The sequence below is a fragment of the Rana temporaria genome, chromosome 7 (genome assembly GCF_905171775.1).
Source record: "Rana temporaria chromosome 7, aRanTem1.1, whole genome shotgun sequence".
NCBI classification, from domain to species: Eukaryota; Metazoa; Chordata; class Amphibia; order Anura; family Ranidae; genus Rana; species Rana temporaria.
In genome coordinates this window covers 168,999,791-169,026,166 of record NC_053495.1, presented here as the reverse complement: position 1 = coordinate 169,026,166, position 26,376 = coordinate 168,999,791, and the positions used below count along the sequence as shown (strand labels likewise).

The 26,376-nt window shown below is 43.5% G+C and overlaps 1 protein-coding gene across 4 annotated transcripts in view; it reads right to left on the bottom strand.

The window, feature by feature from the left end:
- The window catches only part of RABGAP1L (RAB GTPase activating protein 1 like), a 471,992-nt gene that overhangs the window by 86,935 nt on the left and 358,681 nt on the right, over positions 1–26,376 (bottom strand). For 3 of the 4 annotated variants that reach the window (XM_040360398.1, XM_040360397.1, XM_040360396.1), the window contains exon 18: positions 17,397–17,438. In XM_040360398.1, the coding sequence (XP_040216332.1) occupies positions 17,397–17,438 (42 nt within the window). Of the gene's footprint in view, positions 1–6,575; positions 6,992–17,396; positions 17,439–26,376 lie in introns of those variants that run through there. The other variant, XM_040360399.1, reaches the window with a different exon arrangement.

Genomic DNA, 26,376 nt, shown 5'->3' with positions numbered 1-26,376 from the left:
CATACATAGCATGGCTCGGCTCCGCCCCATGCCAACTCCTCACTAGATTCAAATAACAGCAACTAAAGCCAATTGCTCCAACTGCTGCCTGTGAGAAGAGAGAGCAGCGCTTTAGCCTTTTTAACCACTTTAAGTTAGGTTAACCATTTGCTGACCGTCTTCTGCATATAAACTGCGGCAAGGCGACTCAGCTGAGCAAATCGATGTACCTGTACATTGGTCTGTGCATGTGGGAGCCGCCGTTACCGGCACATCAGCTGAAGAAACTGCACGCTCGGTCGGTTTCTACATTGTCGATGACGTCAGCACATGCTGATACAAGGGATATCTCCGCGCAGGTTTAGGAGATATCCACGGTAGCTATAGGCAAGCCTTAGTATAAGCATACCTGTAGTCAAAAGTGGTGTGTAAGGGTTTACAACCACTTTAAAGAGGTTGTAAACCTCCATTTTCAAGTTGTGCCTATAATAAGGTACAGTAAATATCTCCTAAATATTTATTTTGTTCTGCACCGATGAGGTCATTGGCGCATGCGCTGTGAAGAAACAGCCCTCCCAAGGCCCTTTGGGCCCTGGCATACACTAATCTGTTTCTATATTGCCCTTCTATAGTAGAGATTTCTAGAAGCCTCATGCAATAGGTCTCCAGTCTATGAAGCATGTCTCCAGTAACCCCTGGAGCAGGGGTCTAGGGGGGCTCAATTTCATTGTGGTCCGCATCAGCATTATGGTTGCCCTCAAAGGGCCGGTTGTATCTGTGAGGTTGTATGAATGTTTTCAGGGCTTTTTTTTCTCTGAGAATAGGTGCAGGATCTCAACCTCACCTGTTCCACCACGTTCCAGGTGAAATAAGCCCTGGATGCAAGGGCCACATGAAATGGCCTGGCAGGCTAGATTTGACCCTTAGGAAACATGTCCTTTAGTATATTCACAGCCTTTTGCAGCATGTCTGCACTCTGTCCACATTCTCCTACAATATCTTGTAACATGTTAACAATCTCTTGCCATCTCTTGTATCATGGCCTTATGCCGCGTACACACGATCGTTTTTCAGCATGAAAAAAAAATGTCGTTTTTCAGCATGTCCAAAACTTCCCCAACTTCATCATTAAAACGACGTTGCCTACACGCCATCGTTTTTAAAAAATTATCTAGCAAAGCGTGTTGACGTATAACGGCACTATAAAGGGGAAGTTCTATTCGCCTTTAGGCTGCTTTAGCTAATTCCGTGTTAGTAAAAGACGATTTGCACTTTTCTGTCTGTTACAGCGTGATGAATGTGCTTACTCCATTATGAACCAGAACGAGAACGAGCCAGTACCAGAACGAGTGCTCCCATCTCATAACTTGCTTCTGAGCATGCGCCGTTTTTTTACGTCGTTTTAGCCCACGCCCAATCATTTTTTACAACCCGAAAAACAACATAGTTTAAAACGACGTTAAAAAATGCAGCATGTTCGAATTTTTTTTTTTTTTGTCATTTTTCAGAACCTGAAAAATTATGTGTAGCCCACACATGATCGTTTTAAATGACGTTTTTGAAAAACTATGTTTTTTTCATGCCGAAAAATGATCGTGTGTACGCGGCATTAGTCTCGGACTATATCCTGTTGTGTCTCTGCTGTCTCTGATCATAAAAATTCACAGAATTGTATGTACAGCCCCTTGGTGATGTCAGGAGCCACACTTTATATCAAGAAAGTTGACCACCCCTGTTTTAGAGTATATCTAAGCCCCAACTAGGTGACATTAAAGGGGTTGTAAAGGTTAATTTTTCATATCCTATATAGGTTCCTTTAAGCTAGTGCATTGTTTTCCTTCTAAATGTTTATTTTCTTTGTCTGAATTTCTCACTTCCTGTTTCTCCTCAGTAAGCTTGCCCCCATCATCCGAGCCGTTCTGACTGGGGTTTAGTCAGCCAGAAAAGCTTACTAAGGAGGAACAGGAAGTGAGAAATTCAGACAAAGAAAAAAAACATTTAGAAGGAAAATCGAAGGAAAAGGTAAGTGAACCAACAATGCACAAGCTTAAAGTGGAGGTTCACCCGTACATAACATTTTTTACCCTTAGAGTGATGCTCATTTTGTCAAGGGGAATCGGCTAGTTTTTTTTTAATTAAAGCTGTACTTACCGTTTTAGAGAGTGATCTTCTCCGCCGCTTCCGGGTATGGGCTGCGGGACTGGGCGTTCCTATTTTGATTGACAGTCTTCCGAGAGGCTTCCGACGGTCGCATCCATCGCGTCACGATTTTCCGAAAGTAGCCGAACGTCGGTGCGCAGGCGCAGTATAGAGCCGCACCGACGTTCGGCTTCTTTCGGCTACTAGTGACGCGATGGATGCGACCGTCGGAAGCCTGTCAATCAAAATAGGAACGCCCAGTCCCGAAGACCATACCTGGAAGCGGCGGAGAAGATCGCTCTCTACAACGGTAAGTACAGCTTCGATTTTAAAACAACTAGCCGATTCCCCTAGACAAAATGAGCATCAATCTAAGGGTAAAAAAAATTTTATAGGTGAACTCCCGCTTTAAAGCGGGAGTTCACCCATTTGTAAAAAAAAAAATTTCTCCCCTTAGCTTCCTGCTCGTTCGGTCTAGGGGAATCGGCTATTTGTATTAAAATATGAGCAGTACTTACCCGTTTTCGAGCTGCATCTTCTTCCGTCGCTTCCGGGTATGGGTCTTCGGGAGCGGGCGTTCCTTCTTGATTGACAGCCTTCCGAGAGGCTTCCGACGGTCGCATCCATCGCGTCACTCGTAGCCGAAAGAAGCCGAACGTCGGTGCGGCTCTATACTGCGCCTGCGCACCGACGTTCGGCTTCTTTCGGAAAATCGTGACGCGATGGATGCGACTGTCGGAAGCCTCTCGGAAGCCTGTCAATCAAGAAGGAACGCCCATTCCCGAAGCCCATACCCGGAAGCGACGGAGAGGATGCATCTCGTAAACGGGTAAGTACTGCACATATTTTAAAATAAATAGCCGATTCCCCTAGTAAAAACGAGCAGGAATCTAAGGGGGAAAAGTGCCCTCTAAGGGTGAACCCCCGCTTTAAAGAGGATGTAAACCCTCTGTAATATTTTTTTTAACAAATATACCTGCAAGAGAAAGGCATAATGAGCTAGTATGCACAGCATACTAGCTCATTATGTCTCACTTACCTGAGAACGAAGCCCCCGAAGTACGCCTCAGTCCCGTCCACCGCCATGTCCCCTGGAGTTTCTTCCTTGTTTTTGTATGCGCGAAAACACGGCATTAACCCAGTTATTGCCATTCACAAAAACGGCACTGCTCAGTTCGCCTGCGCCATTGTCTACAGGAGAGTCAGGACGCTCTCTACGTTGCAGATAGCGAAAGGAGCTGTGTGTTAGTGGGCGTCTTGACTCTCCTGTAATCCAAGGGAGGGGGGCGAGCACGACACTCCACACCAGGGAGAAAGCCTCACATTGCTGTGTGGAGTTACTGAAGAACAGGAAGTGAGGATTTCTCAGAAGGAATAAGGACATTTAAAAGCAAAATGGAAGGATGAGGTAAGTGAAGGAGGACTGCACTAAGGTAAAGGAAGCTATTTTGGATTTTTTTTTTACCTTTACAACCCCTTTAACCATGTAGGTTAAGGAGATATTTCTTGCACCTACAGGTAAACCTTAATCTAGGCTTACCTGTACGTGCAAGTTGCAAGAGTGGGTTTACAACCACTTTAAAGGAACCTATTTGGAAAATAAAAAACAAACCTGTGTAACAAACAATTATCACAGCTTTTTTTCCATTAAAAAGGTCCTCAATTAAAACCAATACACAGAGGTCCTTAAAAAGAATACATGAAACAAACTTTTTTTTTAAATACAGTTTTTTATACCCCTCTATAAAGTAATATAAAGGGGCATCCTAGCAGCTCCTAAGTTTCCTTGGGACACAGAGCTGCTCCATGTTGCATATGACACCTGCTGGTGAAATCTGGTATTGTAGTGAAAACAGAAAAAGGTCATCTATGGTTACCCATTGTATTTTGCCATGTACTGTTGTATTCAATGGGATGAGTATTTTAACTGAAGCATTTAGGGATCACCTGTGTTATTACATTTAGGTATTTAAAACAGACAGGGGATTTCCCCTCTTTGAACAGGTATTGTACTATTTTTTGCATTTTAGAATATTTTAGTACACGGAGGTAGTAGATTACACTTATCAAAAAACATGTATTGTATTTAGCAGTTTGTCTCAATGTCCAAGTTCTTATTTATGCAATTGCATTTTTATTGAATTATGAAACGGTATGAATGACAAGCAACAAAATATACAGTACAATCATACAAAATAGATCATACTTCATTGCTCCGTGTTCCCACAATTGGGAAAACTTAGGGAACACATAATGACAGGTGAACATTCTCATGTACCTTGAAAACAATTCCTTGTGACTGCTGCAATAATTTTATCCAATGCCAGTCCCAGTCTAGATATAACAATTCAATAAAACAAGAAAGTTGTTATACCTTGACATGGATTATGATAGTCGACCAAAAACTTTCTGAAAGGAAATCCCTGAGCTTCCCACATTAACCACTTAACCCCCGGACCATATTGCTGGTTAAAGACCAGGCCACTTTTTGAGATTCGGCACTGCGTCGCTTTAACTGACAATTGCGTGGTCGTGCGACGTGGCTCCCAAACAAAATTGGCGTCCTTTTTTTCCCACAAAAATGGTGGTATTTGATCACCTCTGCGGTTTTTAGTTTTTGCACTATAAAAAAAAAAAAAAATAGAGTGACAATTTGAAAATAAATGAATATTTTTTACTTTTTGCTATAATAAATATCCCCCAAAAATATATATATTAAAAAAAAAAAAAAATTCCTCAGTTTAGGACGATATGTATTCTTCTACATATTTTTCGTAAAAAAAATCGCAATAAGCATTTATTGATTGGTTTGCGCAAAAGTTATAGCATCTACAAAATAGGGGATAGTTTTATGGCATTTTTATTAATATATTTTTTTTACTAGTAATGGCGGCGATCAGCGATTTTTATCGCTACTGCGACATTATGGCGGACACGTCGGACAGTTTTGACACATTTTTGGGACCATTGGCATTTTTATAGCGATCAGTGCTATAGAAATGCATTGACTACAATAAAAATGCCACTGGCAGGGAAGGGGTTAACCCTAGGGGACAAGGAAGGGGTGAAGTATGTTCCCTGGGCGTGTTCTAACTGAAGGGGGGGGTGGACTGACTGGGGGAAATGACAGATCGCTGTTCATACATTGTATGAACAGACGGTCAGGCATTTCTCCCCCTGACAGGACCGGGAGCTGTGTGTTTACACACACAGCTCCCGGTTCTCGCTCTGTAACGAGTGATCGCGGGTGCCCGGCGGTGATCGCGACCGCCGGGCACGCGCGTCAGGGGCGAGGGCGCGCGCCCCTATTGGCTGCTCGGCGAGATGAGGTATAGCTACGTGATCTCGCCCAGCAGAGCCGACCTGCCGCCGTATAACTGGCAAGCAGTTAACTAAATACATTCTACCCGTCGTGTTCTACTGCAGGTCTAAAATGGAACTACAATTCTGATTGCTTGCTTTGGTCAGCACAGGCACTTTTGTGCCATAGAGCAGGGGTCCCCAAACTGTGGCCCGGGGGCCATATGTGGCCCTTTGCATGCTTTTATCAGGCCCTTGGGGCACTTTTTTTATCCACTGATACCAACAATGGGGTGTAATTCCCCCTCACTGACACCAATGAAGGGGCACAATTCCTCCCAATGACACCAATAATGGGAAACAATTCCTCCCAATACCATTAACAATGGGGACCAATAATGACACAATTCCTCCTGCTGACACCAACGATAGGGCATTGTTTTTTTCCCCACTACCTTCGGCCCTTTTCCACTCCCAGTGACCACAGTCCGGCCCCCCTAAAGTCTGAAAGACAGTAAACTGGCCTTTGTTTAAAAAGTTTGGAGACCCCTGCCATAGAGGGTTAAAGTTTCTTAATTGTACAAGTCTTGCAAGCTGTTTTTTCATTAGTAAATGTCTTTAGAAACCCCCCCAAAAAGCCTAAAAATAGCCCCCTCCTCATTATTATAAGAATGCAGGTCCGTGTCATGGTCATACAAGATATCTAAAATGTCAACAAGGCCACTGGGCAATCCCGCCTTGTGCTTGTTGAGGAAAGACTGGGGAGATGATGTTCCCTCCAACACTCATGAAATGACAGGCTTATGTAGTAAGACAGGCACTCCTGCCTAGAAAAAGGCATAATGTTATTTACCTATATACATCTTTAAGCTGTGGTCAATAACCCCTAAGAAACATAGTTCCACCCTCCAAAACCCACCACATTCTTATGAGTGAATCCATGGTTTTATGAGTAAAAGACACATGATCTTGGGGTGCAACAGTTGGACAGGACACGGTTAACAAGGTTGGTTCCAACGCTTTCTGCAAACAGAAAAGTGCACACAAAACGCAGCTAACATATGACAAAGCTCATGCAGGGAAAAAAAAAAAAAAAACAACATGCAGATCCCGTGTTCCCTCCCCGGGGTAGAATGACGATGCAACAAGTCTCTCACCGCCAGAAGTCGGGGTACAAACAAGCGATGCCCCATTCCCAGCAGCTCCAGGACGCGGCAGGCGTACTCATTGACAAAGTTGCTCTTCTCATCCTGAATTTCCTGTGACTTTTTCACAGGAGGGGAAAGCTGGGGGGCTGGTGGGGTGAAAGGTATCCTCTCCTCCATGGGGGTTTTCCGGGAACCCCCCCTCTCCTACCCTTATTGAGCCCGGAAAGGAATGCTAGCAAAGTGAATTGGTGTGGTGGTGCATAAAGTCAATGCTGGGCATGTAGGCAATGCCAGTCTGCCTCACTGCACATGGAAATCGTCTTAGGAGGAACACAACCAGACATCCATTAAGAAGCACGGCACAGGTGCCTACTGGCGCATCTACACCCAACATAAAGGCACAGTTAATTTAGAAGTCATCATAGCAGAATCAGAATGGATGGAAAGGACCCAGCAGAGAATGCAGGGGGAAGTCAGGCCCAGCTGCTGGATGTGTGTGCTTGGATGGGTCTGCAGGAACAAGCGATGAGATCACTGCATCCGCCGAAGCTGCTGCCGCTGCTACAGCCTCTCATCATGAATCAGTAATGAAGGAGGGAGAAGGGAGGTGAATGAGCGGGGATGGAGGGAGGATGCTTGCTAAAGGATGCTGTAATCAGAAACCAATAGAAAAGCCCCTAACGCACATCATCCACACCCTGCTTTTTACAGCTTCCCAGTTTCCTTAAATAATCCCAGCCCTCTTCTTCTTTTTTAAATACCTGTCCTTAGTTTTATCAAACTGAAAACAGAAGGAGGTGCAATCAAATGATCTTTTATATTAGTGTGCAAAATACAGCTCCTGATATACCTTTCTGCATGCAATCATTTTACAAGATGACAGGGCAGTGCCACGTTGACCCCCCAGCATTTGCAGACAGATTGCTCCTGGTCAGACGGGTTGGTAACGGGAATCTTGCCCATGTTTACAATATTGGGAATGACATTTCCTTCAAAGATTTCAGGATGAGGTGGAAAGTGCTTGGCATGTTCCTAAGAAGCAGGTGGTGGGGCTAAAGTTAAGCGACAGCGCCCTCTAGTGTCAGACACCCGATTTGCCATGTAAGGAAATGATTGTCTTCCGTCTTGTGAGCACATCTGCTATTCTACAGCATCCTGCCAACCTCGCAGATAGAACAGGCTGCTTGGCAATACACAATCATTTTCATTAATCTCTTTGCCAATGGCGACAATGAAAACTGCAATAAAATCAATCAAAATAAATATAACATTTTGATCAGATCCTAAAAAAAATTAAGAGCATATAGTTATTTCTGACCCCTTTTCAAGTTTTTTTTTTTTAATCTGGAAATACCTAGAAGCAATCGGGCAAAAAAAAAAAAAACGTTCCAATTAATTTCTGTATGCTTTGAAAGTTCACTTTTACTTTTTGCCTCTTTGAGAGTGCCGATCTCAGCCCTGTTTTTAGATATATTCTTGGAAGTGAAAGTGGAGTTCCACCCATAAATATAACATTACATCAGTAGTTTTAAAAATATGTCATTAGTCCTTTACGAATTTTTTTTTTTTTTTTAGATGCCTTCAAAGTGTTGTTGCTAGGCAGAATAGTTAATCTTCCCACTTCCTGCACCTAGGTGCTTAATGCTTCCTAACCTACACCGCACAGACTCCTGGGAATGTAGTGGGTGTAACTTTCCAGGAGTCTGTGCACTCCCCAGTCTCAAAGAATCATGTGACTTGGACAGCACAGGTGCTGAAACCTGATCTGACACTGCTTGCGCAGCACTGAGCATGTGCAAGATTTGCAAGGCTGAAATCCAGGAAGTCATACAGTCTGGCTTCATGATGCCCACACTTAAGATGGCCCCAGTCAATTTCTATTTTATAAAGTGTCTAAATGCTGTAACAACCTAACAAAACCGACCTTAGTTTACAGACTAACTTTACTAGAATACATTAAGCTTGTGTATTACAGGGGTATTTATATTTAAAAAGTGAAATTGTGGCCGGAACTCCGCTTTAAATCTGAACTGCAGTCAAATGGTTTCATAGATGAAATGCATAATACATATAAAGGAGCAGTTTTATAGAGAAAGGAGCTGTGTGTTAGTGGGCTTCCTCACTCTCCTGCTCGCCCCCTCCCCCCTCAAGGGAGGGGGCGAGCACGACACTCCACACCAGGGAGAAATCCTCACATTACTGTGTGTAGTTACAGACAGAAGAACAGGAAGTGAGGATTTCTCAGAAGAAATAAGGACATTTAAAAGCAAAATGGAAGGATGAGGTAAGTGAAGGACTGCACTAAGGTAAGGGAAGCTATTTAGGGATTTTTTTTTTTTTTTTTTTTACCTTTACAACCCCTTTAAGCATACATCATTGACCGCTGCCAGTGTTTACTGACACACAAGTGCAAAAGTGTTTTTAGCAGTTGGATGTATTATGTCTGGAGTTGTCCAGACATATGGATTCAATGAGCATTTTATTCATTGGATTTTGTGACACTACATTTGTATTACAATTTCTGCTATAATTCACAAGTAAAAGGCGCTTTCCCAGACCTCTGGGAGAAACAACTAAATAAATATGCCTCAACAGAATATCAAGCAGTTGTACAAAAGGGACTAGAGCAACCTCTCCCAACAAGGGTTCCTCTGGAGGTTGCTAAAGGCGTCGAGCAATTTCAGCCTTTCAGATAAGTAACCACTGACAGCAATGATCTTTTTAGCAATCTGCAAGGGGGGGACTCTTCCCAATGACCTCCAATTCAAGAAGCGCTCTTCCTAGTGACCACCAATTCAAGAAGCGCTCTTCCTAGTGACCACCAACGCAAGGAGCACTCTTTCCAATGACCACATGCAGGCAGCATTATTTCTGGGGACCACTAAAGTAAGGAGCATTCTTTTTTTCTCAATGACCACTAAGGAGAATTTTTCCCAATGACCACCAATACAAGGAGCATATTTCCCAATGGCCACCAATACAAGGATAATTCTTCCCAATGATCACCAATACAAGGATAATTCTTCCCAATGATCACCAATACAAGGATAATTATTCCCAATGACCACCAATGCAAGCAGCATTCTTCCCAATGACCACTAGGGATGAGCTTCGTATTCGAGTCAAACTCATGTTCGACTCGAACATCGTATGTTTGATCGTTCGTGGAATTATGAATATTTTGGGCCGTTCGCGCCAAATTCGAGTTGCGTTTCACGGCCCATAATTCACTGCGGCATTGCAGTGCATTGCTGGCTGATGATTGGCCAAGCATGCACTATGACCCGCATGCTTGGCCAATCGCAGCTTGCAATAAACGGAGAGCCATAATTGGCCAAAGCCAGGGTGGCTTTGGCCAATTATGGCTCAGGAGGTTTAGTACACGCCCCACACTATAAAAGGCCGCCTGCAGGTCGGCCTTGTGTAGTGTGTTGCGGTGGTTAAAAGAGAGAAGACAGAGAGAGAGAGAGAGAGAGAGTGTAATTTTTAGTAGGTAGATAGAGCGAGCAGGCAGGCAGGCTAGTCAGTTAAAGTTACGGTGTGTAGAGGATATATATGCATCCCAGGTGTTGTATATATATTTATACACTGTATAGTTTAGCTAGATCTGCATTTCCTAATTTACTGGCAGGCAGGTGATTGTGCTAGCTGCAGTATTCTTACGTGGTGTACTGCCTGTGTCCTCTGCAGTGTGCACCTTAAGCTACGTGGTGTGTTTACTGCCCGTGTCCTCCGCAGTGTGCACCTAAAGCTACGTGGTGTGTGTACTGCCCATGTCTGTGCTATTTATCTCAATGATTTTCATCCATATTGCAGGGACCAGACATTACATTAAAGCCGCAAGCAGTTTTAAATTACTTTTTTCTTATAGTAATCTCATTTTGTGCAGGGACAGTTCTAAACACGTCCCACTTCACAGGCATACTATAGACACCCAGCAGGTACGATATTTAAAGGAATTTTTAAGCATCATTAAAATCACTGCTCCCGAAAAATAGACCATTATTAAAACTTTTTTTTCCTTTGATACATGTTCCCTGGGGCAAGACCCGGGTTCTCAAAGACGTTTTACGACAATAACTTGCATATTAGGCTTTAAAATTAGCACTTTTGAATTCGAACGTTCGAGTCCCATAGACGTCAATGGGGCTCTAAATGTTCGCGCGAACGGTCGGTCTGTTCGAAGGTTCTGGTGCGAACCGAACGGGGGGTGTTCGGCTCATTCCTAATGACCACCAATGCAAGCAGCATTCTTCCCAATGACCACCAAGGCAAGGAGCATTCTTCCCAATGACCACCAAGGCAAGGAGCATTCTTCCCAATGACCGCCAAGGCAAGGAGCATTCTTCCCAATGACCGCCAAGGCAAGGAGCATTCTTCCCAATGACCACCAAGGCTAGGAGAATTCTTCCCAATGACCGCCAAGGCAAGGAGCATTCGTCCCAATGACCGCCAAGGCAAGGAGCATTCTTCCCAATGACCGCCAAGGCAAGGAGCATTCTTCCCAATGACCACCAAGGCAAGGAGAATTCTTCCCAATGACCGCCAAGGCAAGGAGAATTCTTCCCAATGACCGCCAAGGCAAGGAGAATTCTTCCCAATGACCGCCAAGGCAAGGAGCATTCTTCCCAATGACTACCAATGCAAGGAGCATTATTTCTAGTAACCACTAAAGTAAGGAGCACTCTTTCTTCCCAATGGCCACTTATGCAAGGAGCATGCTTCCCAGTGCCCATTACACTTATGTGCCATGAGCTGTAGTTATAAGTAATTATTAGCAGGGGCTCCCTGAGACAGGAAATGTATTTTAAGGGTCCCTCAATGATAAAAAAAAATATGGGAAAGGCTGGTCCACAAGCCTGCAGTATGCATTATTTATAAAATGACACTAAAGTGGTATATGTAATATAAAATCCTTGCAATCACAACCCTCTAGGGGAATGTGCGTTATTACAGCGCCACTCTGTACCCCTCATTTACCTTAAACACATTTCCCTGTGTTTGTTCCTCCCAGGGAAGTATTATTGGACAGTCAGCAACAAGGTGATTTATCAGCACTGTTCAGCTCATTAATCTAACACACACACAACCTAGTTTTCAGCCATAGTGGGAGATGAGTGCCTTGCATGACAGTCATATCTGTGCCCTTGAGCTGTTCTAATGAAATCATGGCACTGGGAGAAGAGAGACATGAAAAGCATATCATGCAGGATTGCTCCTAATAGCAGAGAAATTGGCTTAGCCTACATGGCAGCGGAAATAAAGATTTGCTCAATGGGATGAAATGATCGTGCTATCGCTCTCTGAAGGCATACGTGTCTATAGTCCTTTCACTGGCTCCACACTCAACTCACTGAGAGTTAAATAAGAATCTGCAGAGGTAGCGCCATCCGCTATGAAGACGAGATAAAGCAGGAAACTCCTTCTACTACAAAGCAATGTGATCAGACGGGAGCGTGCAGGTAAAATCAGGTCAATGTGCTGGCAGGCTGGATTACATACAAAATGGCTTCACTGGGCGACACTACACTGAAAAATACACAGAGGGAAATACTAACTGCAACCGCTATTAAAGGTTCATAGATTCCCATTAAACCTTATTAAACGATGTCAAACGTGTTCCCATTCACCGAACCATGAAAATATGGAATGGAGAGGTAAATATTTAGCTGTGTCATTTCTAAAGGAAAGAACCATTCAGAAGAGTGTGAAGTGGGAGTCGGTGCACGAAATGGGAATGCTGGAACTTGTAGTTCTACAAGAGATGTACCACTGGGAAACAAGCTGCAGCTTTAAGGGGATAGATTCACGTACCTTTAGGCGGGCGTAGCGTATCTCCTATACGCTACGCCGCCGTAACTTTGAGAGGCGAGTTTGGTATTTTCAAAGATTTTGCCGCCGAAGTTACGGCGGCGTAGCGTATTAGGGCTATTATTAGGGGCATTATTAGGGTATTATTGTTAGCCATGAATAAGCACTAGTCTTGTGCGAAACGTCGGCTGTTCCCCTGTTCCTGTTTTATGATTTAGTGATGTATTTGCTGTTCATTTAAATAAAAGACAACCTGCACGTTTTTTTTGGAGTGCGGCTATCCATCTTTCATCTACTTTTCATGCTTGCCCAGTGCACTGCCAGCAACCTTGGAATCCTGTTTTAAACGTGTGACCATATAGCAGACCCACCTAGAGCGGTGACTCTCTTTTAGCGTATTAAGGCCGGCGTAAGCCCGCCTAATTCAAATGTTAAAGCTGTGGGCGTGTTTTATGTATATTAACTGTGACCCCACGTAAATGACGTTTCGATCGAACAGCGCATGCGCCGTCCGTGGACGTATCCCAGTGCACATGCTCCAAATGACGTCGGCAAATCGTCATGCTTTCGACGTGAATGTAAATTACGGGCCAGCCCCATTCACGGACGAGTTACGCAAACAACGTAAAATTTGACGCAGTTCCGACGTCCATACTTAACATTGGCTGCGCCATGTTTTTGGTGGTTTATCTTTATGCCTGAAAACCCCTTATGTAAACGGCGTATCTTTACTGCGACGGCCGGGCGTACGTTCGTGAATAGGCGTATCTAGCTGATTTACATATTCTAGGCGTAAATCAGCGTACACGCCCCTAGCGGCCAGCGTAAATATGCAGTTAAGATACGACGGCGTAGGAGACTTACGGCGGTCGTATCTTAGCAATATTTAAGCGTATCTCAGTTTGTGAATACGCTTAAATATACGACGGCGGGGATTCGGACTTACGACGGCGTATCTACTGATACGCCTGTCGCAAGTCTTTATGAATCTACCCCTATGTCTACATGAACAGTAGTGTTACCATTGTGTGTACCTTCTTGGATTTGTAATTCTACAGAGACTGAAGAGACAGCGCTGAGGTACACGAGAGATGCCAAGGGAAATCATGCAAGGACCAACTGTGGCCAGGCTATGCAGATAATCAAACATCTATATAATATTATTAAGCAGTAAATTAACTTTTAAACAAGCCGTTGCTGGCCTCGGTAGCTGTGTAGCAATTCATAATCAAAGCTCAGAGAAGACGCACCAAAGTTACTGTACCCCTCTGCTTCCCTCTCCCAGTAGGCACTCAGCAACTTTCCAGTCTCTAAAAGAGAAGTATGGGAATAAAAAAAAAAAAAAAAACGCATTCATACTCACCAAGATGGCTGCAACATTGATCTGATGCTGAGGCCATCTCCTGCTGGCTCTACACCAAGAACTGAGAAATCAAATACTGCTGATCGCTCAGTTCTCAGACTTCAGTGAGCAGAGAGCCAGTGACTGTCAGTCATCGCTTTGTACTCTGCCCCTCCTGTGCCCATTGGAGTGCCGAACTGTGGAGGGGCAGGAGAGTCTGTCTCAGATTCTCAGCAGAATGCCAAGAGGCTGGGCCAGCTGCTGGTTGGGCATCTGGGGTGATCCCAACATTATTATCTGGATCCCTGCAGAGCCTGGACCGGCTCAGTGACGTTCAGCTGACAATGGGCGCTAGGCTGCCATCAGATGATTTGGGGTCACAGGAGAGCTGAACTAAGCGCACAGGTATGGGCAAGAGTTCCAGGTATGTTTATTTTATATAGTTACAGTATCTCACAAAAGTGAGTACACCCCTCACATTTTTGTAAATATTTTATTATATCTTTTATAATAAAGTCAAACCAAAGTAGTGCATGAACTACTCTGAAGTCGCTACGACTTTAAGTCGCACATCTATGAATGTTTATCATTGAGGTACGACTTGTCATGTGACTTTGATGTCCAAAGTCGTATCATAAGTTGCACAAGCGTGCATGGGGTGTAAAGAGTTTGCACAGATAGGTGTAACCAACACTTTCCTAAAAGACTCAATTTTTTTTGTTCAGTTCAAATGTTCCTATTATCACCAACGTCAATGAGGTGTTAGGCAAGTGTAAAGCCCTGTACCAACGACCGGGAATCCCGTCGGGGGAAAAAAAAACGTTGGTATTCCCGAAGGGATTCCTGGCAGGCTTGACTTGAAAAGCCGTGTATACACACAACCACACAAAATCCCGCCGTTCTTTTGAATGGCAAGAACGTGGTGACGTCATTGACTACGACGAGCCAGGAAATACTCTGCCGGGAAACCCGACGAGAAAATAGAGAGCAGGGTTCTCTTGACGGGAAAACTGCTAGGGAGCATACACTCGGCCGAGATTCCCGGCCAAAAGCTCTCCTGGCAGCGTGTACGAGGCTTTAGACTCAAAGACTCGGCTCGATGTTGATGGGGCTTAAAGCTTAAGGCAAAGCTCTAGGCCAGGGGTCCTCAAACTATGGCTCTCCAGTTGTTTAGTAACTACAATTCCCATCATGCCTAGTCATGTCAGTGAATGTCAGAGTTTTACAATGCCTCATGGGACGTGTAGTTCCGCAACACCTGGAGGGCCGTAGTTTGAAGATCCCCGCTCTAGGCAATGAGTGAATCCAATCAGTGAATTGTTAACACTATCCAACAAACCCTGCAACTGTTAAAAGCTAGAAAATCCACTCAATCTAGCATAACACAAGCTCTCTGTATATTATTACAACCAATATCATTGAGCTTTCCACACTGGGTTTTCATGAAGCCTGTGTTGTGTGACTTATCTCTGTTTTATGAATTACCAATAGAAATTAAACTTTCATAACAAGTTTAAACAGGGCTGGAACAAGGCAGGAAAGACACCCACCTCAGGCACTGTCCTAGGGGAGTGTGTGCCTCTTCTGACTAAACATCTTCAGTCAGTCTCCCAAATGGACAGCTCAGTCCTGCAGATTACTCAGGGATAGCATCCCCCCTTTTGTAATTAGGGGATTGTCAGTGTGCCCACTGGTGCAGCTTTATAACAGGAGTGCAGTTTGTTTGTTCTGCACTCCGGTGACCCGTTTTCAGGTGACGTCACACGGCTTGGGCAAGATTGTGACAATGAAGTCAGGATTCTCCCACATGCGTTAGACCGGCACTCAGCTCAGCTAGCGAGCCACTGAGAGTCTGAGCCAGCCGCTCCTGCCCACTCCACAGCCCAACGCTCCACTGAGAGGGGGGGGGGGGGGTCAGAGCAGAGAGCAGTGACTAATGCTGGCCATAAAAAATCGGCCAAACCAATTTTCGAAAAAGGAACATCCAGCCATGGGAACAAACGATAGTGCCATCATGTAATGACTGATAAATCGTTTACTGGACATAAATGAATCAATTTATTGTTCATTTTTATACATATATCTAATGCAAAACAGTTCGGACGGCAAACACATTAACCATTCAATTTATCGTTAGTTTGTTAGAAAATTCTCCAAACTTGTCCTTCGTTTTTTCAGCTCAAAAACTTCCCAACGATTTGATTTTGTGCCCATCAACTGGCCGAAAAACAAACAAAGTGGCCAAATGACTGAATTTCGGCAGATTTTCCGTATAGTGTGGGGCAGCATTACAGTCACCAGCTCTCTTCTCAGGGAGCCCAGAGAACCGAGCGATCTGCGGCGTTCGATCGTGTGGTTCCCTTTTTGCAAGAACTGGCAGGGGACCAATGCTGCATCCACCAAGGTAAGTATAAATCTGCAAAAAAAGTCCATACTTCTCTTTTGAACAGTCCTGTCCTACTCTTTACTCATTTTTTTCATATGGCTGGGTCAGAAGCTATTGCTGCATTCCATCAGCCTCATTGGAGGACAGGTGAGACATCAGGGGTCTTACAGACGCCTGGTGCCTCATTAAAGAGATCCCGTCACCAAAAAATCATCACATGCAGAGTTGTGATGAAAAAGGGTAAGTAATAAAAAAAAAAAAGTAATTAATTTTTAATTTTTCTTACGTTACAGCCAAGCACTTAAAAATACCCCCCCCCCCCCACATACACACACACACACACACACACAAACTTAAAAGCACACATAGGGGGGCGCCTATGCAAAATCATTGATTGCCCTATAAAAAAATGTAAAAGGTTGATAAAAACAAAGTTATTAAAAAAAATGAGGTGCCGACCTGGGCTAGTTTCTATTTTGCACTGAAATAGAAACTAGCATGGGTGGAGCAAAAAGATGTCTATCTGCCTAATGTGGTACACGTCACTCCCAACAGTTTCTTGCACCATTATAATGGCCAGGGAAGCTTAGTTTATTTTCTAAAAAGTGTCAAAAAAGATATATAAATAATGATATATGTTGAACCAATTTATCAGTGCAAAAATCTATTCAAAATGGAATCAATCTATTGCATAGTAGCCTTAAAATATCTAACTCCATACAAGGGACAGGGGTCAAGCAATAGCACACGTAAAGCAGGGATCACCAATGTTTCTTGCGGTATGCCTGAGTAGCAGGTGACACAAAGATGTCAAACAAATTTTGTTTGCAACAAAGCAAATATATTCTTGCTACAAATTCTGCATAGTTCTACAGAACAGTCAGTGCACAGTCCAGATGGGCTTTGTCTGCTGCCTATAGCTGGATTCACACCTGTGCATTTTTAGTGCTTTTTGCAGATTTTCACTACAGTCCATTTACCATGGTTTCCTATGGAACACGTTTTGTAGAGCAAATCAGCAAAATGCAAAAAGCACTAAAAATGCATAGGTGTGAATCTAGCATAACTGCAGACAGGAAACAGGAAATGTTATTCAGGGAAAAGATATAGAGCATACCATAAATGGAGCTACAAACTTATAAACACTGCCATCTACTGGTTGAAGAATATATCTCTTTTAAATACTGATGTGCAGTAGTTGTTGCACAAAATACAAATGAACATTGTATTCCAACAGTTCTATTCTGTTAAAGCACACAAAAAAAAACACTTAGCAACAAGCTTAACATACCTTTAAGAGAGCCAGTGCCACCTGGAAGATTATCGACAGTCCCTGAGGAGAGGAACAAAGAGACGTTATCTCAGTCATGTGTACATATTCTACAGTGCCTTGCATAGCTATTCCCCGCATTTACATCCTTTTGAGGTAAGTTTTTACTAATGTTGTACAATTGAAGCTTTAATTTTTTTCTCAATTAGCCTGCCACAAAACTTCAATTAGAGCAAGGTCTGGGCTTCACCAGGGACCTACAAAGAAACTTGCCAAAGACACGCAAGAGGTTTTATTCTGACTTTGCATTAGTATACTAGACCATGGGATGACTAAACAAGAACACAAATGACCTTACAGAAATAACATTTTAGAAACATTTCATAATTCCTTATTCAAAAGCCAAAAGACTATTTTCTGCGTACCTATAATTTTCTGCATACCTATAACTTTTTTTTATAAATCATTGCTGGATGAAGAGCAGCTACCTTCTGTTTAAAGTGATTGTAAAGGTTAATTTAAAAAGAATAAAAAATAACAAACATGTTATACTTAATTCCTCTGTACAAGCGTTTTGCCCAGAGTGGCCCCGACCCTCATTTTCTGGGGTCCGGTGGCAGTCCTGGCTCCTCCTCTGCATTGAGTGCCCCCACAGAGAGCCGCATTCCCTGGGGGCACTCGTCCACTAACACAGACAGCAGACTTGGCCCCGCCCCCCGTGTCACTGGATTTGATTGACAGCAGTGGAAGCAAATGGCTCCTGCTGCTATCAATTTATCCAATGAGGACCCGAGACAGCGGCTAAAGCTGCTGGGCTCATGCTCATTGCTGTTCAGATCGGGTTCAGGTAAGTAAAAAGGAGGGCTCTGGGGGGGCAGGTGCACCACAAAAGGTTGCATAGAATACATTAAGGTGAAAAGCCTAGAGACTTTACAACCCCTTTAACAAAGGCCTGGTTAACATAAAAACTTTTTCTTTATGATAAATTTCTATCTGGCATCTCTTTGTGTCGGGAATAATTGGTGGTATAATGCCGCGTACACACGACCGTTTTTCATGACGGGAAAAATGCAATTTTTTTAAATTGGTCATTAAAAACGATCGTGTGTAGGCTCCAGAGCATTTTTCTCGATGTGAAAAATGGCCATTAAAAATTTAGAACCTGCTCTATTTTTTCTCGTCGTTATTCACATCGTCGTTTTTTCTCGTCGTGAAAAATGGTTGTGTGTAGGCTTTAACGACTGGGGAAAAAACGTGCATGCTCAGAAGCAAGTTATGAGACAGGGAAATTGGCATAATCAGCGCCATTCAAATGGAACTTCCCCTTTATAGTGCCATCGTACATGTTGTACGTCACCGCGCTTTGCTCAAGCATTTTTTTTCACGATCGTGTGAATACAAGGCAGGCTTGACAAGAATCACGTCGAGAAAAAAGTATTTTACATGATATTAAAAAAGGTCGTGTGTACGCGGCATAAGATTTGATTCCCCTTTCATACCTGTTCTTAGGCCCCATTCAAACTGGGGCTTTTTTTGAGCGTTTTTCGAGCGAAGCCTCATCTGCAATCCCAATGTGCTGGTAAAGCACCACTAAGACCCTAACGTTTTAGGGCGTTTTTGCAGTGCCTCAGTGTGAAAGGGTAAGGCGTTTTTACAGCGCTTTCAATTCATTTCAATGGAGAGGGGCGTTTTTGCAGCGTTTTTTTCAGAGCCCAAAAGCTGCTCCAAAGATGCTGCTTGCAGGACTTTTCTCAACGCCCCGCCAGTGCAACGCCTCAGTGTGAAAGGGTAAGACGTTTTTACAGCGCTTTCAATTCATTTCAATGGAAAGGGGTGTTTTTGGAGCGTTTTTTTCAGTGCTCAAAAGCTGCTTCAAAGATGCTGCTTGCAGGACTCGGTGTGAAAGGGTCCATTGAGATGCATGGAGAGTGTTTTATGAGCGTTTTAATAGCTCTATTTTTAACACTAAAACGCTGTAAAAACGCTTCAGTGTGAAAGGGGTCTTAATGTTTTAACCACTTCCAGACCTGCGCATGACGATGTACGTCCATTTTTTAAAGATGATATCTCGGTAACGGCAGCAGCTGCTGCCACAACCAAGGTATCGATCTTTAGTGTGCGCGGTCTGGTACACGATAACGGCGGTCTCCGCAGCGGATTCGCCGCGAGATCGCCGTTATCGGTGGCGGGAGAGGGGCTCCCGCGCCCTCCGCCGCTTACCGGAGCCGTCGGTAGCGGCGGAGGAGATCGGGACCGTTCGGCAGCTGAGCAGGGACGAGACTGAAGGAAAAATCTCCTTCGCCCGTCCCCATAGTTCTGCTGGGCGGAAGTGACGTCAAAACGTCAGTCCCGCCCAGCCTCTTAAAAAGACATTTTTTTTTTGTCATTTGAAAAAATGACAGTTTCAAATTTTTTTTTTTTTTTTGCATTTTAGTCTAAATATGAGATCTGAGGTCTTTTTGACCCCAGATCTTATATTTAAGAGGACCTGTCATGCTTTTTTCTATTACACGGGATGTTTACATTCCTTATAATAGGAATAAAAGTGATACATTTTATTTTTTTTCAGTGTAAAAAGTAATAAAATAAATAAAAATAAATAAGAAAACAAACCAAAATTTTTTAAAAGCGCCCTGTCCCGACGAGCTCGCGCGCAGAAGCGAACGCATACGCGAGTAGCGCCCGCATATGAAAACGGTGTTCAAATCACATAAGTGAGGTATCGCCGCGATCGTTAGAGCGAGAGCAATAATTCTAGCCCTAGGCCTACTCTGTAGCTCAAAAAATGCAATCTCTAGAATTTTTTAAACATCGCCTATCGACATTTTTTAAGGGTAAAAGTTTGACGCCATGCCACGAGCGGGCGCAATTTTTAAGCGTGACATGTTGGGTATCATTTTACTCGGCGTAACATTATCTTTCACAATATATAAAAAAATTGGGCCCAATTTATTGTTGTCTTATTTTTTAATTCAAAAAAGTGAATTTTTTCCTAAAACAGTGAGCTTGTAAGACCGCTGCGCAAATACGGTGTGACAAAAAGTATTGGAATGACCACTATTTTATTCTCTAGGGTGTTAGAAAAAAAAATATATAATGTTTGGGGGTTTTAAGTAATTTTCTAGCAGAAAAAACTGTTTTAGTCTTGCAAACACCAAATCTGAAAAACACCTAAGGTCTGGAAGTGGTTAATGTGCTCCACCTGTTTTGTGGATCCTATTCTTGAAAAATGTTCAATAAAAATATTGAAACAAAAAACACGGGTCAACACATGAGTGACCCACGTTTTCTGTTTCAATATTTTTATTGAAACATTTTCAATGTCAACACACAAAGGAAATAAACTTGCTTACCCAAACAGCCGCAAAAAAAACACACCTCTACACACACGCATAGAGCTAAATGGACTCTTACATTCAGTTCTATGAATGTAATTCACTTTTGCCAGACTGTCTATGAGGTTTATTGGTCCTCTCAAAGGAACAGAGGCAATTATCCAGTAGGAGGCACTATTGTCAAAAAAATGTTAATAATAAGTTGCCTGCTTTTGGAAGCAGTAAAAAATAAGGCGTTTATAATATACAAAGTACAGTGGAACTGAAAATTAGAGATCTGGTATTGGGGAGCACACAAGGTTAAAAAGCACGCCTGCTGTACCTTTCATTGCCAAAGTTCTGCTGTATAATACATGACTGAAGACTGACGTACAGCTTTGATTGTGGGGATGGAACGCCAGAGGAACATTTCACCGATATAAATGAGGACGGTCTGTGACAGCTGCTGCACACATTGCTAGGCCTTTATCTGCTATGTCACCCTTCCTGCCAGGGATGTCATGCTTCCTAACCTGTCAAGTATCTTCTGCCAGATGATGCCGCATGAGTGACAGGATCAGAGAGCTTCCACATACAAACATTGCGGCATCACCAGCTCAGCGTGGAATTTTTTTACAAGATTTAAAATTTAAATATTGAACTAATCCAGAGATGGCAGCATAGAACCTTTCCAGACAGGTAATAGAATATGACACCTACAGAGCAACCAACCGTTGTTCTATAGTCTGACAATCAATTGGCAGCCAACAGTTGTTTTACAGAGTTGACAATCCGCTGGCAGCAGGCTTCATTGATTGATTTAGACAAAACTAGAACTACTTGCAAATATGAGTGTCTAGCCCATTTAGGGGGCGAGAATCATGATATAAATCGTAAAAACTCCTCACAGATACCTGTCAAGTACTTATGTCAAATGTGAATGTTTTACTCAGTCGTGGGTGGTTTTACTCTTTTCTGTCAGTATAAAATTGGTGCCATACAGGTGTCCTCCTTCTGACTGCAATATGTCTATTAAAAGTAGAACTGCACTGCATCTGAGCACCACAAATATGCTATACAATTCAATTTTTAATATTCAAAGCAAACTCCTCCATCCTTCCATGTCTCCATGCTTTATTTTGCTGAGAAATCACTTTAAAAAACACCCCCTGGCAATTTTTGGAAGTGGCCATCTTGAGTAAGGGCAAGTGATACATGTAGATTTTACTTCCTGGAATTATCTCAGGCATGGGCTGAGCTGAGAACCCTCCCTCCCCTCCTGGGATGCATGACATCATTTGCCTAAGCCTGGAAACCAGGAAGTAACTGAAAGAAATGCAAAAAAAAAAAAAGTAAAAACAAGTAAATATGATATACTTTCCTATCCATTTACTAATGCTAGCAGCATAAGGATTAGAATTAGTCTATGTTGATTGAGAGAGTGAAGTTTCACTTTAAGGGCCAGTTCACTGAATTAAAAAGTTCCAATATCTTTCCAGTTCCAGAAAAAAAGTAGACCACGCTGCATTTTTTCTGCACTGGACTGTACTGGAACGCAGTAAAATGCATCAAACGCACTGGAACGCATAAAAAATGCAGTACAGTGAAAAAAAAAAAAAAAAAACAGGGGAAAAAAGCTTCTTGAATGCATCAGAAACTAATCAAAAACACATCCGAATGTGTAAAAAAATGTGCATGCAGAAACGCATCCGGAACGGAACAGGAGTGCGTTTTTGTGGTGTAAACCAGCCCTAGGTCCTCAAACATAAGGAAGTGCTGCAGCAGAGAATTTGAACTGTGAACCTGTGCATGTCCCTAGTTCCTGACCCTGTTTTAAAACTGACATATTAGTGACATTACTGAATTATAATCAATTTAAAGTGGAACTACAGGAAAATATTTTTTTTTTCGAAACGGCACACAATTGCATCAAATTACTTCTAATAATTAGTATCCTATGTCCACAATTGGTTATTTAACCTATGGTGTGTAGGCACATCAGACCATCAGTCAGCTTCATCGGACCATTCTCATCGGATGGACTGATCGTGTGTACGCGGCCTTATAGGCAGTACCAGTTGGGAAGCTAGACATTATTTCTCCCGGGGCAAAGAATCAGTTTGGTGCCCCCCTTATGGGACAAGATTAGGCAGAAGTGAGAAACTCCCAGGCCGCTGTCACTGAAGCCGGCCCACTGAGCCATCGGCCCACCGGGAAACTCCCTGTAGTCCCAATGGCCAGTCCATCCCTGAATGTGGGTAAAGACGAAGGAGACCATTATAAATTTTAGGAGACATAGAGAGACCAGCTATAAGCCAGTTGTGATTGACAGGGTGGAGGTCAAGAGGGTACAGAACTTCTGTTTATTGGGAACAATAATTAGGGAGGATCTGTCATGGCCAGGGCACATATCCTGATGGGTAAAGCTCATGAGAGATTGTACGTTTTGAGGAAGCTGTGGAGGGCAGGCTTTTCTGAGCGGGTCCTCCTCAGCTTCTATAAGGCTACTATTGAGAGTGTGTTGACTTATCACACCCCCTTGTGGCAAGGGATGCATGGTCCATGAAAGAAATGCCTTACTTAGGCTGATAAAAAACAGTGCAGAAGATTATTAAGAGGGTGTATTTACAGAGTAGCGAAGAACTGGGGGAGAGGAGGTGCCTTCCCGAACGGAACGATGGGCGGTTTTCATCGGTTAACCGATGAAGCTGACTGATGGTCCGTCGCGCCTACACACCATCGGTTAAAAAAACGATCGTGTCAGAACGCGGTGACGTAAAACACAACGACGTGCTTAAAAAAAACGAAGTTCAATGCTCCCAAGCATGCGTCGTCTTGATTCTGAGCATGCGTGGATTTTTAACCGATGGTTGTGCCTACTAACGATCATTTTTTTCCGGTTAGTTATCCATCGGTTAAATTAAAAACAAGATTGCATTTTTGAACCTATGAATAAATAACCGATGGGGCCCACACACGATCGGTTTGGTCCGATGAAAACGGTCCATCAGACCGTTCTCATCTGTTTGACCGATCGTGTGTACGCGGCATTAGTGTCTCTGGAACGATCCACAACTAGCTTCCTTTTGAACCACATACCTTGGTGCTTCCCTCACATCCCAGCATCCTTGTAAGCCATTGTTATCACCAAGTAGGAACCCAGACCCCTTTGAGGGCTTCCTGGCCTAGGATTGTTTTTGGTCCTTTGCCTTTCTGTCCAACAACCTTCCTTTAAAGCCCTTTTCAACAAACTTGTACCTTCCAATTGGACTTTTTGAGTGCCTCACAACTCCACTACAGGGGTTTCCTGCCCCATTGGCGTTTCGGAGGCCTCTCGCCCAATTCGAATCAATGTGTGATTCACAAGAACTGCTTCAACACGCCTTACCTATTATACACTCCCTTTTCGTTCAACCTGAAGAGGACTACTGCCCTCAGTTCTTAACCAAGTGGAAGACAAACCTCAACCTCACTCTCTTCCCACAACAAATGGAACGGATTCTACTTCTAGCCCCCAAATCCTCCATTAGTACACAAACCCAAGAAACTAACTTTAAAATTCTCACAAGGTGGTACAGAACCCCTACAAAATTACACAAACATCTCCCCAATTGTACGGATTTGTGCTGGAGGTGTTAAAAGGCCGTAGGTATGATTTTGTTCTTGCCCATTATTACAGGTAGTTAGACTGATCACTCAAATGTAGTGTTCCCAGTTGCTCGAAACTCTTCCTCCTGCACCACTCATCCATACCACTCAAGAAATCTGTACCCTGGCACCTCTTAAATTCAACAAAGGCCTGCATCCCCATAAAAATGAAGGATCCTGACCACCCCCCCCCCCTTCCATAGCCCTCTGGTTTTGCAAAATAGATGATATAAACCATGTGGAGGACTTGGTCCAAGAACAAACATGAGACCTACAAAAACACCTGGCTTCACTGGAATTACTAAATCTTCTCTGAAGTAGGGAAGGCCCAGCTAGCTGGGGACTTTGTTACCTTGGCAGGGGACTCCACAGGAGTACCACTTCCTGCCCCAGGGGCCTCTTCTTCTTAATAATTAAAAACAAACACTCAGAGCTTGTACAGTTTTGAATCTGTTATGGATCTTGCTTATCTCATCGATGAATAAGGAGGTTTCTCCCCTCACCTACAGCGTATTGTTACCCTTACGCAGGGGTCAAGTCCTGGGGAAAAAAGTTTGAGAACTCCCACCCAAGATCCAATCCCCCACCAAAAAAAAATGATACGCTCATATGCATATATATTTCACAGAAAATACTGGTGCTGGCTTGGCTGGTCTCGGTACTGGCCTGACTGGTCTCGGTGCTGGCCTCAGGGTGCTGGCTGGCCGGCTGGCCTCAGGGTACTCGGTGCTGGCCTGGCTGGTCTCTGTGCTGGCCTGGCTGGTTTCAGTGCTGGCCTGGCTGGCTGGCCAGTCAATCTATATATTTAAATATATATTATAGCAGGGTACAAAAAGGGCTTTTTTACAGCTCACTGCACACACAGTGTCAGGGCAGAGTGCGTGTGACGGTGTGAGGAGAGGAGATGTGGGCTAACCCTAGCGTTGCTGTGTGACTCCGCCTCCACGTGATGTCACACAAAACCGGCCGCGTACTGAAGGACAGGTGGCAGGCGAGGTCGGAGCCTGGAGGAGGAGCTCTGAGTCTGTTCGGCTCAGTTCGCCTGCCCCTGACAGTAACTCGAGTCGAGTCCTTCACTATGCGGCGATGCTGGGCATCGCGGCTTAGTGAAGGATGGGCTCAGGCTGCTCTAGTCCTGCAAAGGGAACGGCGTTCCTACTGTGAAAAAAGTACAGGGACGCCGTTCCCACGCATTCCCGCAGGACTCGAGCCCTGCCCTTACGTCTTTTGTGAAATTTAGTTCTTTAGTTTTTCAAATCTTATACTGTGTTTCACCTTTATAGTGGTGACCTACTCTACTTGTATGTACATGCTCTTGTGCGATTATAGAGAATTAAAAATAAATATATAAAGTATGTTATTATGCGATCTAAGTGCTGTTTTTGTAAAGATAATCTCCATGTGAGGTATGCAATGTCTTATGTGAGGAGGCTACATCTGCATTTTCATTTTATGCTTTTTATTTATTATCATTAATTATGTGGTTAAAGCCCCATTCACACCTAAAAGTTTTGGAGCTGAAGCTCCAAAATGCTCAAGATTCAAAATCCCATGTATTACAATGGCGACTCTTTATTTATGACCGCTCAGACACCTGTAGCTCAGCTCAAAACCTGAAACGCAAAAAGCTACATGAACTATTTTTAAGTCAGATTTGGGCACTCTCGGCCTGTCTAACTTTAATGGGAACCCCTGATGACGCTCAAATGGGGCATTTTTGAGCATTTCTTTAGCTGTATTTTAGAAATTTGAGCCTGTAAGAACTGATCTCCTAATCCTAGTATTTTCCATTGGACAAAATTGCCTGAAGCTTGAATACACAGGTAAAATGCTTCTAAAATGCTCATATATAAGCACACAAAGATTCTTAAAATGCTCAAATAAAAATGCCTGAATATCACTGTGCTCAGGTGTGAATGCAGCCTAAGCTGCCTTGGGACTTCGGAATGCTGGCCAATTACACGTCATCTGATGCTGCTCATAAAGCAAAAACACAAGAGGGCAGCAACGCAACACTGCCAACATCAGCTCAATCACTA